General features: G+C 39.9%; 1 protein-coding gene across 1 annotated transcript in view; it reads left to right on the top strand.

Annotated features, from left to right (window-relative positions):
• Window positions 1-16813, top strand: part of PAPOLA (poly(A) polymerase alpha) — a 56516-nt gene that overhangs the window by 12688 nt on the left and 27015 nt on the right. Inside the window, exons 2-10 of the mRNA XM_089657425.1 lie at window positions 5762-5929; window positions 6174-6240; window positions 7516-7597; window positions 9727-9836; window positions 11002-11055; window positions 11972-12083; window positions 14214-14303; window positions 14390-14528; window positions 15841-15913. Coding sequence (XP_089513551.1) covers window positions 5762-5929; window positions 6174-6240; window positions 7516-7597; window positions 9727-9836; window positions 11002-11055; window positions 11972-12083; window positions 14214-14303; window positions 14390-14528; window positions 15841-15913 — 895 coding nt within the window. The remainder of the gene's footprint in view (window positions 1-5761; window positions 5930-6173; window positions 6241-7515; window positions 7598-9726; window positions 9837-11001; window positions 11056-11971; window positions 12084-14213; window positions 14304-14389; window positions 14529-15840; window positions 15914-16813) is intronic.

A 16813-nucleotide genomic window follows, 5' to 3' on the forward strand; every position in this document is an offset into this window, starting at 1 on the left:
TCCCAGCGAATCATGGACATGTGACTCAAAAAACGCACCAAAAATGCCACCGTAGTGCATTTTTGATGAATTTTCCATTAATTTCAGTGGACTCTTGATGTCTTACTTGCCCTTCAGCATGATCTTGGCTTTATGATGAAATCTTAGTTGCTTCTGGCATAATAAATTAAAGTTGATGAGGGGAGGCCGAATGTTTCTCCATCTCTTCTGTGGGCAGCCATACCTTCTGCTTACCACGGTCCCAGGCTTCCCTGAGGAATTGCAGCCATGATCCTGGTGTTAGTGATATTTAAATTTTTTTGGGGGTTTTTTTTTTTTTTTTTCTAAATAACAAACATGTTATACTTCCCTTCTCTGTGTAATGGTTTTGCACATAGCAGCCCTGATTGTCTTCTTCTCAGGTCCCCCGCTGGAGCTCCTTCTCCTTGACCAGTGCCCCAAATAGCAAGCTGCTTGCTATGGAGGCACTGGTGCGTGCTCGCTCCTGAGCCCCCCTCTGTGTCCATAAGACATCCCCGCTCTCTTATTGGCTCACTAGCTATGATTGACAGCAGTGGCAGCCAATGGCTCCCGCTTCTGCCTTTCAGCCAATGAGGAGACAGACCTGAGGCTCCTGTGCACAGCACTGGATTGAGAGGGGGGTGCCGGTGACTATTATGGGGGGGCTGTGAGGAAAGCAGCACATAGGGTTTTTGTTGTTTTTTTTTGTTTTGTTTTTTACCTTCATGCATAAAGGTAAAAAAACTTCAGCCTTTACAACCACTTTAACCACTTCACTTCAGGACATTTATACAGTGCCTTGAAAAAGTATTCATACCCCTTGACATTTTTGCACATTTTTTCATGTTACAACTAAAAACGTAAATGTATTTTATGTGATCGACCAACACAAAGTGGCACATCATTGTGAAGTAGACGGAAAATGATAAATTGTTTTAAAAAATGTTTTCAAATATCTGAAAAGTGTGGCGTGCATTTGTCGCGTGCATTTGTATTTAGAGTTGATGGGAAGATGGATGGAGCCAAGTACAGGGCAATCTTAGAAGAAAACCTGTTAGAGTCTGCAAAAGACTTGAGACCGGGGCGGAGGTTCACCTTCCAGCAGGACAACGACCCTAAACATACAGCCAGAGCTACAATGGAATGGTTTAGATCAAAGCATATTCATGTTAGAATGGCTCAGTCAAAGTCCAGACCTAAATCCAATTGAGAATCTGTGGCAAGACTTGAAAATTGCTGTTCACAGACGCTCTCCATCCAATCTGACAGAGCTTGAGCTATTTTGCAAAGAATGGGCAGAAATGTCCCTCTCTAGATGTGCAAAGCTGGTAGAGACATCCCCAAAAAGACTTGCAGCTGTAATTGCATTGAAATGGGGTTCTACAAAGTATTGACTCAGAGCTGAATACAAATGCCGCCACACTTTTCACATTTATTTGTAAAAAATTTTGAAAACCATTTTCCTTCCACTTCACAATTATGTGCCACTTTGTGTTGGTCTATCACATAAAATCCCAATAAAATACATTTACGTTTTCGGTTGTAACATGACAAAACAGAAAATTTCAAGGCACTGTGTACGTATGTCAGATGGGAAGTGATTAATATGCAAGTGTCATTTTTAGTTAAAAGTACACTAACCTACCCTCCTGAACTAAACATTATTAGCAAGAATAGAGGAACAGTCTCTCCTGAACTGTTTATTTCACCTGTCTAACCACAGACCTCGTCAGCTGTGACTGTACCTAAACCGTGAATGACTGTAGGCTTGTATAGTACAATTGTCTAAAACTGGAAAAGTTAGTCACTTTTTTTTACAAATCTATGGTTACTTACTGTACGGTCAAGAGGACGGGACAGAGAGGATCAAAACTAAGCCATGGCCTGAAGCAGGACGTAGCTGGCTCCTTGAGATAAGTAAGCCGGAGGGATCAAGGGAGTGTAGTACAGTTTAATTCAAGAGGGCTGGAGGGGTTAGTGTGTGTTTTTTAGTAAACCTACAATAAAGACAGTGATATAAATAAAGCTTTTTCACATCTTTACAAAATTGTAAATGATAAATGTAAACGGCTCAGGTCCCCCTCCTCCTTTTTTTTTTTTTTTTTTTTTTTCTTCCCTGTCCATTTGCAGGCATTTAGATGCCTGGAGTACCCACTGGGTAGGATCATTTTTAGCCCCAGGTAAAAAGTTTCAACAGTTTTTATTAGCAAATATAAAATGCACATCAATGTGCATGAAAATGAAACCGCTAAGTTCACCTTTTGGAAAATAAAATAATAAATGCACTTTTTTTTTTTTAATGAAGAAATGTGCATTTTATTTATTTATTTATTTTCTAAGTAGCCTGCAGAGCATTGCACCAGTGATCAGCAAATAGCTGGTGCACCTGCAGACTCCTCAGGATAGCTGTCTATGCTCACTATTGCCCTTGTAGTTCATTGAGAACTTCAAGCTGTCAGCCGCACTTTGCAGAAAACAGAATGAATGATTCAGTGCTGTGTGGCTGGAGCTTACTGCTTTCAAGTTGTGACAGCAAGTGCGGGGAGAGGATCCCCCACCCGCTGTCACAGGGAGGGGAGTGGTGCAGTTGCTGGAACATGTTACATGTTCCACCCTAAGGATGCATTCACACTTTTGAGATTTGTAGCTTGAAACTCCAAAAACCCTCAAACTTAAAAAAAATCTATTCTCTATGGTGCCTGTTTGCGCAGTCCGGTATGAACAGGCACCATTGAGAACATTTGTTTTTTTTTTTTAAGTTTGACAGTTTATGGAGCTCCAAGCTACAAATCGCTCAAGTGTGAATGCAGTCTAAAAATGGGTGGAACATGTAACATGTTCCAAAGGTGAACTTATCCTTTTAACTCTAGTTCATACTGATGTGGTGTGTCGGGTGCCTGGCCCCCCTCCGACTTCTGTGGTTCCATCCACTGGCCTGTATTTCAATACTGGCATTCTGAACACATTCAGAAGTGTTTTAGATGCTGGAGATTCTTTGGACTCCTTAGCTCCTGAAGACGTTAAGATCAGTGTCAGCATTTTTTCTCCTGGGGTGTAATAGACAAGGGTTGTAACCACAGCTGGGTTTTATTGTGTCCCAGCTGTGCAGATGTCCTCTCATTCTGTCCCAGTACTAGGGAACATTTAGACACGTGTCTAAATCTCCCTTGCCTCTAAAGCCTGATCCACGTTCGGATTGCACTACAGTGGCTGCTGACAGACGGTGAGGAAGCAATGTACCACCTGATTTAACCTCCGTTTTACCAACAAACATATGCTACATCTGCATGCATTGCAGATGGTTGTGGGGAGTTTTTGGTACTTCCCCATTGACTTGGAATGTGCAGAGTTCTTCAGGCTTGCTGCCTGCTGATCGCTACAAGTAAAGTCAGCTTTTTCATGTATACACACCAGTCTGCTACCTAAATCTGCTTGGGGGCAGCTCAGCCCTGCATTTCTGCCACCCTGCCCCCCCCCCCATGCTCTGTCACACCCTTCCGCTCCCCAGTGAGCTGCAATTGAAACCTATAAAGAGATTTAACCCTTCTGTATTTTACTAGAGATGTTTTTGTTGATCATTGACTGGTTTGAAGAGATTCTCCCTTTGCTTCCACAAAGACAGTCCCTAGCAGAAAGATTGCACTGAAAAACTGACTGAGGTTCTAATCCTTTCCAAGTCCAAACCAAAATACATGGCTGTAGTTGGGTTTTTAAGAGAGCCTTCACAAAATGGGTCCATATATATTTGGACACAAGCACAATTTTTAGTGTGGTGTTTTTTTTTTTTTTTGTTTGTTTTAGGTATTTACCAAAACATATTCAAGCTATTGTTCTATAATGGATATGGGCTGAAAGTGCACAGTCTCGGGTTTAATTTGAGGCTATGTACATCCAAATTGGAGGAAGGGTTTAGAATTAACTCCAGACTCTTAGGAGCTGTAATTCCTAAGTGTGGTATTTGCATTTGGAATCTATTGCTGTGAACCTACATCATGCGTTCAAAGGAGCTGTCCTTGCAAGTGAAACAGGCCATTGTAAGGCTTCAAAAATGAAACAAATCTATTAGAGAGATAGCAGCAACGTTAGGAGTGGCCAAATCAATAGTTTGGTACTTTCTGAGGAAAGAAGAATGCACTGGTGAGCTCGGCAACATAAAAAGGCATGGAGATCTACGGAAGACAACAGTGGTGGATGATCGCAGGATCCTCTGTGTCAAGAGAAGACTTCATGAGAACAAATACAGAGGGTTCACCACAAGGTGCAGACCATTCATAAGCCTGAAGAATAGAAAAGCCAGATTAGAATTTTCCAAAACACATCTAAAAAAAAGCCAGACCAGTTCTGGAAAAGCATTCTTTGGATGGATGAAACTAAGATTAATCTGTACCAGAATGACGGAAAGAAAGTGTGGAGAAGGCTTGGAACAGCTCATGATCCAAAGCACGCAACGTCCTCTTTAAAGCATGGTGGAGGCAGTGTGATGGCATGGGAATGCATGGCTTCCAGTGGCACTGGGTCATTGGTGTTTATTGATGTGACAGAAGCAGCCGGATGAATTCTGCAGTGTTTAGAGATATACTGTCAGCCCAGATTCAGCCAAATGCAGCAAAGTTGATTAGACGGCGCTTCACATTACAGATGGACAATGATCCAAAACAGTGCAAAAGCAACCCAGGAGCTTTTGAAGGAAAAGTATTGTATTCTGCAATTGCCGAGTCAATCACCTGATCTCAATCCAACTGAGCGTGCATTTCACTTGCTGAAGGCAAAACGAAAGGCCAAAAACAAAGAACAACTAGCAGCTGCTGTTAGAACCTGGCAAAGCATCAGGAGAAAACCCAGTCGTTGGTAATGTCCATGAGTTTCAGACTTCTGGCAGTCATTACCAGTAAAGGATTCTCCACAAGATATTAAAAATGAACATTCTATTTATGATTATGTTCATTTGTCCAATTACATTTGTGCCCGTGAAAATGAAGGGACTGTGTTGCAGTTCCTAAAATTTGTACTTAATATTTGTTTAACCCCTTGAATTAAAGCTTGAAGTCTGCACTTCAAATTCATTTGGATTGTTTCATTTTAGTTTTATTCTGGTGGCATACAGAGCCAAAAGTATGAAAATTGTACCTCTATCCAAATATATATGGACCTAACTGTATATTCTCACCAGAGTTTCCCCAATCCGAATGCGTTATGTATCATTTGATCTCCTTTCTTCTTGACCATCTGCTTCCAATGTCCAAAGCAAAAAACTAATCTAGTGTGGTAATTTCCACATATAATGTAATACGTGATACACCTGTGCAAAATATAGAACAGTATGTGAATCATATCCACACTAATCACTCTTACCCTCACAGGGTGAGACTGCATACAACTCTCCATCACTATAATTATCCTCTTAAATAAGTGTGATCATGCTCCATCCACCTCCAATATGCAAATAGATCCGCGCGCTCATTCCCTTCCCCTTCAGGCATGCACCTTACCCTGCATACATCGAAAAGTGCTTTTCAATACTCCTGTGTAATCTTCATTCCGTTTTCTCCTCACCCGTTCTTCATAAACGCTCAATGACCATATAAAAGCAAACCTACACGCCCGTAGTGTAAAATGATTATGATGGCACTGCTGAGAAACTGCTTTAGCATTGGATTATCTAGGGGATTCTACTGTTTTTTTATCTCAGTTTTGAGCCTTTTCTGCTTTCCAGTTGGGCCAGCTTTATTCTGACACTTTCCTCTTTTTTTTCTTGCTTTAGTCCAATTGTAAACCAGGGAACTCCACAACAGACCTCCAAGAATTTTGGCATCACCTCTCCTATCAGCTTAGCGGTACCCAAGGAGACAGACTGCAGTCTCACTCAGAAACTCATAGAGACTTTAAAACCTTATGGCGTCTTTGAGGAAGAGGAGGAATTACAGCGCAGGTGAGTCCGGTGAACAATGAATTTTAGAGGCATAAAGAGAAACCAGTTTACAGAAAAATGCATGTCTTCTCTATTGCAGCCAATAAAATTCTAGCTGGCATTTGCCTAGTGCTTATTGTTTGATTGCTGTGGGCATCACTATTTTACTTAGGTTTAAGAACTCCAACAATACTTAATTTAGACTAATTCTGTAAAGTTTTAATATTCTAGATGTGTTTTTTTTTTTTTTTTTGTTTTTTAACAGAATCTTAATTCTGGGGAAGTTGAATAATTTGGTGAAAGAATGGATTCGTGAAATCAGTGAACAGAAGGTAAGCTGAAGTGGATCTATAGGTTGTGAATGATTTTATGTGAGCTCTTTTAACGTGTTTGTGGTTTTTTTTTTTTTTTTTTGCTCTCTACAACTCCAGAAAAGTTATTCATGTATTTGGGGGATTTAAGAGTGGTGCAAGCATAAAGCATGAGCCAGTCCCCTAAACTTAGAAAACGGAGCATATGCTGCTTCTAATTAGTGTCATTAAATGCAAACATTTTAGTGTGCAAATTTTTTTTTTTTTTTTTTTTTTTAACAGTAAGCACCTCTATAATCTGAACCTTTCCCTCCTTCAATATTTTATTTTTGGTAAATACGTGGTTGATCCTGCCATTCCATAGACCACCCTGTTGGTAATGGCAGCACAGTAGCAGCTGATTCTCTGGCTGTGTTGCCACTTACACTGTGCAAACTTTGCCATTTCCCTTTAGTGGAGCTATTCGTCTCCTCTTCTTTCTTCTTATTCAAGCTGCACCATGTGACTTTTTTTTTTTTTTCTTTTTTCATCAGCTTGTGGGTGGCTCCAGCTTTGTGATTGTTGCTGTCACTGGATATCAACCTGTGCTGGGTGACCACTGGGAAAATGAAAACCACCTGCAGTTTTGTTTGCAGGATTCATTAGAGGTTTCCTGCCTGATCCGCCCACATACTGCACATTGCGGTGTGGAGCAATTGAAAAATGGCTACATAGCCAGGTTGTATCAGGCATGAAAGGCATTTGGAAGCAGTATTTTAATCCTGACAACATACTGTTGCTTGTAATACTATATTAATGTATCATGAATGTGAATTGGTGGTTTTGCATTTAATGTCACTTTAACCAAAGGATGCAAGCCCCTTTAATCAGTACTAATCCATGTCCCATGGGATCCTCTGCCTTTTTTTTTTTTCTTTAAAAAAAGATGGACGAGGCCTTTTGATTTTCCAGACCATTGTAACATGTAGCATAGCAGTATAACACTGAAGCGCAGTGTCTGTGGGGAATTGTTATACAATGCATTTTTAATGCGTGTCATCTAAACCCTGCATGCCTTATGCACGCTTAAGTCATTTTTATATATTTGCTATGATTGGCTTTAAAGGAAAACCTATCAAATATTTTTTTTTTTCTTTGATTCCTTGTTGGGTCTGGATGATGAGAAACTCTTATTGAATTTCTGCGTTTAGGGAAATTAAATGTAATGTCTTTGTTTTATAATATGGTGTAGCTTTATTACATAACAAATAGTAAGCCACATACGGCTAATTTTAATCTCTTCCATCTCTCCACCAGCACCTGCCTCAGTCTGTAATTGAGAATGTTGGAGGCAAAATATTTACTTTTGGATCATACCGATTGGGGGTCCATACTAAAGGTAATGTAGATGTGGAGCCATTTCCTGTTGTGTAATTTTGTCTTCTATAGCAACATTGCTCATTTTGTAAAATTCCTGTTTTGTAACAACAATGAAGCTTCTTTTTTTTTTTTTTTTTTTTTTTTTTGAAGATTTCTAGATCCACATTACTAGCGCCTGAATTTTCCCCTCCTATAATAGAGGTTTTGTATGGAAATCTATTTTACTATAGGAGGTCTCTTTGAGCTTAATTTTTCTTGGCAAAACCTTCTGGTCAGGGTTTCCTTGTCACTGCCTGCACCAAAGCCATTTGAAAATGGCTTGATATGGCTGGGCTTAACTTTACAATTGGTATTGTATGTCACCCTCCAAGTAACCTAGTCTAGAAAGCAGTGTGAAAACCTGGCCCAGTACTGATCAGTTATTACACACACTCTCAGCTGTTGTATCATGCCTGTAAATGTTAGACAACTTTACAAGCTTACCAAAATCACAGGCTTTCAGATGGAAGCAGTAAGGTATCTGTACAGCTGCCTGTTCGTTTACACAAACCCCCAGGACATAGGCCTCCCATGCCATATTTCCCAAGCTGTCCCACCTGCAAGCCTTAGATCGGCATGGCTGATGTCACCAGGTAGAAGGGAGGTAGACCAGTAAACATCCATTCATTGATCTAGAAAAAACTCAGAAGTGACGTATTATATTTTTTTACAATCAAAAACAAGACATAACTATGCCCTGAGGACAAAAGACATGAACAAGTCCAACTGAAAAACATCACATGTCCTTAATGATAACCATGGTTCCCGTGTTTTGTGAAATTTTTTTTTTAGGGCATTTCTCCAGTGTGATAATGTTAGAGGAGATGGTGTTTACTTTGAGTTTTGGCTGTCATACGATCTGTGCTCCATTAGCTTTAGTGGAAGGCAGAGGAGAGTAGATCATTTGCTGTTCCTGATACCTAAATACATTTATGTTCACTCCCTAGTCTTCATTCACAGTGTGACATGGAGCTGATTATTTTCTTCTATTAGACCTGCTAGCCCGATTGCCGAGTCCTAGCCATGAATCACTGACTGGGACCCAGTGATCAATACCTACAGGAGCCAATGACCGCATGGGTATGACAGTGCATGTGATAGATATATATATATCTCTATGTATGATTTTGCATATTGCTACTGCCTTGTAGCAGTAAAACTGTAAATGGGTGGTCGACAGGTGGTTAACTAAAAGCAATATTTAACTGAATAGCAACTTCAGCAGGAAAATGGGGGGGAAACCTTATGACAGCATATGCAGTTTCTGGGAAACCGCCTGAGCAATGAGCATGGTCAACTGACCAAAAGAGTCAAAAGGACATTGTGCAGGATTATGATTCAGAATAAGAAAGCTGCTGCAAGAGACTGCAGAGCTCAATCTCCGTCCCATGAAGACTGAGATTGAGCTCTGCAGTCACTTTTGCAGCAGTTGTTTTCTTATTCTGGGTCACAATCCTGCACAATGTACTTTTTTGTCTTTCAGTCAGTTGACCATGTGGACCGTGCTTATGCTGATCAGACTACGTTTTCCCGGAAGCTGTATATGCCATCATAACCTTATGATACTATCTCGTGACACCGCAGATAAATTGGCAACTTGAGTCACAGAGGTAACAGCTAAGTGGGCACCAACAATTTGCCCTCTTTGAAGCTTGGTAAGCTCTGACTTGACTCAGTATTACTAGTAGCCCACGCAGTGAATGATGACAGTGAGGCTTCCCAACTGTTAACTAGGTGTCTCATCACACAGCGGAAGCAAAACCGTGTTGCATCACTTCCACTTTCAACACGAATAATATTGTCGCTTTCATGCCTGCAAATCCATGTAGTGTTTCCAATACTTATTTAGTTTTGTCCAACCCCTGTATATCTCATGTTGGAAAGGTATTCTCTCAGTTCCTGATGAGTGCACCAGAGAGGAAGTGAAGGAAATTCTGCCTAATGTTTTATATGTGCTTAGATGTACTTTAACAGTTTCCCCCCCACTAGAATGGTTTTGTTTCCTAAAATGCACTGAGAACCTGATTTGAAGTCCGTTTTTTAATAATGCTTTTCTTTAAAGACACTCTGAGGTCTTGTCAAGTTGTGTAACCCTGGCTTGATTTACAGGTGCTGATATCGATGCCTTGTGTGTGGCACCTAGACATGTTGAAAGAACGGACTTCTTTACATCTTTTTATGAGAAGCTGAAACTTCAAGATGAAGTGAAGGACCTACGTGTAAGTTTGTTGTGTGGTGTGTGTTTCTATAAAAAAAAAAGTTTGGGAAGTACAAAATTCCAGCATTTTCAGTTGTCTGTACAAAACAGCATGACACTATATGATACACAGGCTGCTTTCACACTGATCTATTTGTCTTTTGCCTTTGTGTTTAAAAAAAAAAAAAAAAATGGGGGGGATAAGAAAAAAACATGTGACCATGTACTCCTATGGAATGCTTCACACTGATCCATTGCGGGTCAGGTGTTTTTTTTTTGTTTTGTTTTTTTTTTGAGTCCCGTGTCCTGTAAAAATAATGTGGCAAACACGAATAAATGCAGTGTGAATGTAGCCTAACAGATTACATAGGTTGCAGGTACATTCATTCTCAAACAGACTTTACAAAGCCATAAAAGGAGAAAATAGACATTGGTTAGTTTAAGGAGATCGGCTGATAATGTCAGTGCCACCAAATCAAATGGGCAAGTCCAGAGGTATTCAACCAGTCTTCCCACTCACGTTCAGATTTATTGGGGCAGCGTTGATGTTGGTAAATTAGACATTCATATCTCAAGGTAAAGCCCATTATACGTATCCACTACTCTGAAGCCAGAGGGTGTTCTGATTTCCAGTATTGTATTCCAGGGCTTGAAATGGTGATCTGGAGATCACCACCTTTTTTAGTAAGTGTCTGTGGGACCACATCATCCAGTATACCTTAGATACACTGTTTGGCATCAGTATTAAATGCGCACTTCCATTACCATAATGACCACTTTAAAATAAGCGTACTAGTTGAAACCGCTCTTTGGCAGAAAGCTGAATACACTTTTGAGATGCATGTAAGTAGTATTTAGCCAGCTTGGCAACCTTTCTGTACACTACTGCAGGCTACACTGCAGTTCGAAAAGCATTAAAGCTAGACACAGCCAGGTATCTAGCATTTTCAGAAAGAGGCCAGGAATAGTAGCTCTCATGCATACATCAGGACAGGTGTACCTGTTCATGTCCTGTTTCAACCTGTGATTTGTCAGTGAAGGAGCCGCAGTAAATTGATGTCTTCAAAGTCTACTGCAGAGAAGAGATGTACTCTAGAACTATTCTGGAATCCTTCCTGCGTTTTATTATGTGTATTTTTTTTCTTTTATTGTAAGATGCTTACCATTGACCCTTTTTTCCTTTACAGGCTGTAGAAGAAGCATATGTGCCCGTGATTAAACTTTGCTTTGATGGGATAGAGGTAATAATGGAAATTACATTTATTATCTGTTTATTGTGATTGAGTTGTATATGATGGTGGAATTGAGGGCTTCAACTGCCAGTGAAGCATACAAGGGTTTTACATTTTTCCCCTGCAAAACAAAACCTTATTTAAGTAATAGTTGTCTGATAATTAGAATTTACTTTTTTTTTTTTTTTTGTACAGTTATAACCCAACATTGGGGAAAAAGCTCTACCATAGTTAATGTTTTTAACAGTCTGGTACAGATTCTAAAGCTAACTTGCAAGTAAATTTTAAAGTGTGGTAGAGTATTTTTACACCACAAAGCTTTTAAATGTACAGATCTACAGCAGGTAAAATATGTAATGAACAAGTCACCATTTTTTTCTCAGTAAATATATTTCTAAAGGTGCTATTGACATGAAAATGTCACCACGTGTCGGTAACAACCCATGCAATCCATACATACAAAGAAAACAAAACCATTTCAGAAATTAAGTTATGTGTAATAATAATAAAATGAAATGATCCAGGGAAAAAGTATTGAACACATGAAGAAAGGGAGGTGCAAAAAGGTATGGAAAGCCAAGACACCAGCTGAAATCTTTCAGGAACATTGTAAAGCACTGCGCAAACTGTTGGCGCTATATATAAATCCTGAATATTAATCAGTAATTAGCAATTCTGCCACTTGTCAGTGCAAATTAATATCAGCTGGTTCAGTCTCAAGTGATGGCCTATAAAAAGGTTGTTCATTACCAAGGTGTCACACAAGAAACATCTCATGATGGGTAAAAGCAAAGAGCTCTCTCAAGAGCATGATGTTCAATACTTATTTTACGTATATTAGCAGTTCAGGACTGTCAGACCTTTTTATAGCACAATTTACTGTGCTAAATAACTTTTTTATATTTTGATTCTACATTATTTTTAGATTGATATTTTATTTGCAAGACTTGCACTTCAGACAATTCCTGAGGACTTGGACCTGCGGGATGATAGCCTGCTTAAGAACTTGGATATCAGATGTATACGGAGTCTTAATGGTATGCTTATTAATGGTTATGGTATATTATTTTTTGTTTAATTTTTCTTTAGGATGACATCATTGTTTTTATGTAGTAGAGGAGAACAAGGAAATATACTAAACTTACAAATGTAATCATTTTTGTCATTTTACTGTGAATATTAGCAACATAAGAATGTCACTATTGTGCAGAAAGAAGTCTTACATGTAGTGTACAGTAATGTAAAGGTCAACATTAGGTGAAGGTTAAACCAGATTTGGAAAGCATATAAGTGGGGTTTATCCCTGGCCCCAGATTGACTAGAATTGTTGTGGCTGATCTCTCCTCCTGTGAGATTGTATAGCAGGATGTTTAGGTCGGGGTGCTCTCACATTGCTTTGTTGAGAAAATTCAGTCTTTTTATGCAGCTATCAGGATCAGTGTTTGCTGACAATTATCCTTGGAGGCCAAACCTGAACCCTGCTGGACCAAAGATTGTAGAGCTTGCTGGGATTTGACTTTCAGGCATTTTGCTTTGCTTTTGGCCCTTTCCAAACTTTTTTGTGTACTGTTAGCTTCAGAGCACTTTCGAATTCAGAGATCGACAAGGGGGTATCTGCCCAATTGTGGATCTGAGAGCCTTAAATGAATTGCAGTGGCAAGAAAACGTGAATTTACTGGTTTTCTGCAGTAATTTGCCATAAAATAGGATCTGATCCTCCTCTAACTCACAAGAATGAACAAAAAAATATACTTAAGCTGATAGCATACAAACTGTTCTTATTTCTTGTGTTATTGAACACACCCATTCACAGTGCTCAAAGAAAAATTAATGTGACAAATCATCATTCAATCTCATGGTCTTAAGGATCGATTTCCATCCTTTTCTGTTAAAGCAAACTAGATCTGTGAGTGCTTTGCCATCGGGCAACTCTCTACCAGATTTGCAAGGATTCCATCTCCCCCTTCTGTTCAGATGTTGTCTACGTTTTTTACCAGGTGAATGTTCAGGCCTCACCTGATGCCATTTTCAGGTGGCTATTTGAGCTATAGATAGCCATGCGCTTTATATTGTTTGGTTATGTGGGCCTGTTTTAGTGTGCTGCCCACCCTTTAGTTGGACTGCTTTTGGATGTCGTAATAGTCTCTGAATTCTTTTGTCTCTGAACAAGGACAAAAATAGAAAGTTTGTACTTGGCATAAAATAAGTTTCTGGAAATTCATTGAGGGACCCAGGTTTTGTGTTTTTATAATGTATTTTCAATACTGTTCTACAAAACCAAGGCATTGCGGGAGTAGGAGGAATTATCCCTGGCTAGTCAGGTTTTTTTGCCAGTGTTCAAAGCCTCCTATAGGCAGCAGTATTACCCAGTTGTCTCTGAAGCCTGTGTCCTTTAAACTCAAGTAAAAAGATTTTATGGCAAGTACAAAATTCCTTTCTCTTTGCAAATCCGCAACATCAATCTCTATACAGATATGGAGGACAATACTTTATTTTTGCCCCAGGATCTTTGTATTACTTTTTTTTTTTTTTTTTTTTTTCCTCTCTGTTACTCTCTCTTTTTGGCAGGAATTGTACCTCTCCTAGAGGTCTGCTTTATATCCTGATTCATTTGACAAGAAAAGCATGTGATGTTTAAAAACTCGTAACAAACCTGTTTTACTTACATGCACTGTGCGATGGTTTTGCTTTTAGCAGCCCCGATCCTCCTATTCTCTGGTCCCCTCGCCAGTTCTCCTGGCCCCTTCCTCCTGCCGAGTGCCCCCAGAGCAGCTTGTTATGGGGGCACCGAAGCAGACTCCTGAGCCACTGCTCTGTGTCCATTCAGTCTCGGGATCAGGACAGCCCCGCCCTCTCTCCTCATTGGCTTACTGGCTGTGATTGACCGCAGCGGGAGCCAATGGCTGTCTCAGCCAATGAGGAGGGAGAGTCACAGGAGAGCTGAGGCTTTTTTGCAAATCGCTCGATTATGATGGGGCTCAGGTAGTGCTGGGGGGGCTGCTGCACACAGATTGTTTGTGGGGGGTTTTTTTGTTTTTTTTTCTTGTGCCTTTACAACCACTTTAAATGTCAATTATTTTAACTATTACATTCCTGTCCATGTAATGTAATATAAACACAGCGAGTTACATTAATTGTTTCACTAAGTTTTATCTTAAATCTTTTAGGTTGTCGTGTAACTGATGAAATCCTTCATTTAGTTCCGAACATTGATAACTTCAGGTTAACTTTAAGAGCAATCAAACTTTGGGCCAAACGTAAGCATTCCTTTCAACAAAACTTTTTTACATTAATGTTATGCATTCCAGAAAATTCATTGTTTCCCTATATTTGTTTTCCTTAGGCCATAACATATATTCAAACATCCTTGGATTTCTTGGTGGCGTTTCCTGGGCTATGTTAGTGGCAAGAACATGCCAACTGTATCCAAATGCCATAGCGTCTACTCTTGTCCATAAGTTTTTCCTGGTCTTTTCCAAATGGTAAGTTCCAGAACACACTCTGGGCTGAGAGAGGAGAGAAGCACAGAGTAGCTCTACCTACTTCTCCCCTCTGCTGCCCATTTACAGAAGCCTTTCTATTGTGTGAATGTGTTCACATAATACAAAGGCTTCTGTGATTGAGCGAGGGGAGGGGCAAACATAGCAGCTGCAGCAAATCCAGAAGATCCAGTGTCGGGCTCCCAGAACCACAGCAACAGCTGCTAATAGAGAGAAGTCCAAGAGGTGTCATGCACTTTGTTGGTTTAAGTCCTAGTGTGCATTCATTTTTTACAAGGATGAATTCTTGGAATTCAGCTTTAAACTCCAGATGTAACACAAACTAATGTTGCTTTTTTTTTTGATTTTTTTTTTTTTTTTTTTTTTTTTTTTTCATGCAACCCTGAGTTTGACTTGATATCAGCCTCATGAAATCCCTGTATAGCAGATCTTCGTTTGGGAGAGGGGAGGGCAGGCACTGAAGGAACCAAGGAGGTGTGTTGCAGTGCACACGTGTTTACAAGAGACATGCTACAGGAAAGGGCAGATGGACATATAGATGAGCTGATCAGAGGTGCATCAGCATACCAGTAAAAAGATCACAGCAAAGCTCTCAAGGGATATTATGTTGGTGTGGGAAAAGGCATGTCTGCACTATTTCCTGATTAACCTGGATGTAGAAAAGTAGCTTTTTTTTTTTTTTTTTTTTTTTTTTTTTTTTTTTTTTTTTTTTGGGGGGGAGGGGGGTTATCCTTCTACTCCAGCAGGGCTGACAACACTGCTTGGGAATTTTAGTGCAGTAGAGCAAGTGTTGTCTATTCACTACAGCAATTAGGAGTTGCCTGTATTTCTGGCTGGATCACTACTTATTTTTCAGAACTTGCAACAACACAAGATATAACACGGGGAAATGTGTATGTGTTTGAGAGCTGTGCTGGATAAGTTTTAGTTTTACATTGGTGAAAATATTCCTTTTCTTTTAATAAAATAGGGGAAAATACTGAAGCATATCTGAGTCTTTGATATAAATTGCTTAATTATAGTAATGAACCTGTGCCTATATCTATTAGATACTGTTAAGCCAGTATGTATGCACCCACCAAACAGCACCTAAAATCTGCAACAAAAAAGGTTTAATAAGCGTTTCAAAATAATAAATTGGCTATCATCATCCGGTCATACAGCTTTAGTAAATCTGGAGATTTTATCTTGGTTTGATATTTTAAGTAGCCACAATAAATGTAACTTTCCTTCATTGCATAGTATAGGTATTATAATTTTTATGATGGTTTCCTGTTTAATTCTTCTTTGACAGGGAATGGCCTAACCCAGTGTTGCTGAAGCAACCAGAAGAGTGCAATCTTAATTTACCTGTGTGGGACCCAAGGGTCAGTAATGTTTCTGTTGTACATTGCAGTCGATCATCTGTATGCCTGTCATAACTTGTTTTTTGTTTTTTTAAGGAGAGTTGTTTATTCATGGAAAACTTTATTTTGGAGACTCAAATGAATGTTTTAACCGCTTGCCCTCCAGAGGATTTACACCCCCCTTCCTGACAAGGCCATTTTTTGCGATGCGGCCCTGCGTTATTTTAACTGACCATTGCGTAGTCATGCAATTCTGTACATAAATGAAATGTATGTGTCCGTCCCCCCCCCCCCCCCCACACACACAAATAGCGCTTTCTTTCGGTGGTATTTGATCACCTGTGCGGTTATTTTTTGCGCTATAAACAAAAAAAGGCCCACAATTACACAGCATGTTATTGCTGGCAGGAGAGCGACCTGTGTTTACACACAGGTCTCTTCCCTGTCACTGTTTCTCAGTGATCACCGGGTGCTGGTGGGGTATCTCCGGCCGGGACCCGGTGATTGACATCTGTAGCCACCAATTGCGGCATGGGTGGGGCAGCGCGCGTGTGCCCCCTACCCAGAAATGCAAATCTTGTATACATACTTGATTTTGCGCAGCCCTGTAGCAGTACTTCTGTTATAGGGCAAAGGGGTAGAGGTAAAGCTGCAGGTTCTTTATTATCACTGTTGTGATTTGAGGGAATGGCCCAGCTTTTGATACTGCCCCCCCCCCCTGCTAACTGCACCCATAAACCCTTATATCTGGCACACAGCTACAGCTGGTAAAAAAAAGTATTAAACATGTCACCATTTTTCTCAGTCTATATATTTCTAAAGGTGCTATTGACGTGACAATTTCACATGTTGGTAACAACCCATGCAATCCATAAGTAGAAAGAAACCAAATAAGTTCAGTACTTCCTGTGTCATTCCATT

This window comes from Staurois parvus, unplaced genomic scaffold (assembly GCF_062004578.1).
Source record: "Staurois parvus isolate SC_StPar_1 unplaced genomic scaffold, SC_StPar_1.0 ptg000997l, whole genome shotgun sequence".
In the NCBI taxonomy this organism is placed as follows: Eukaryota; Metazoa; Chordata; class Amphibia; order Anura; family Ranidae; genus Staurois; species Staurois parvus.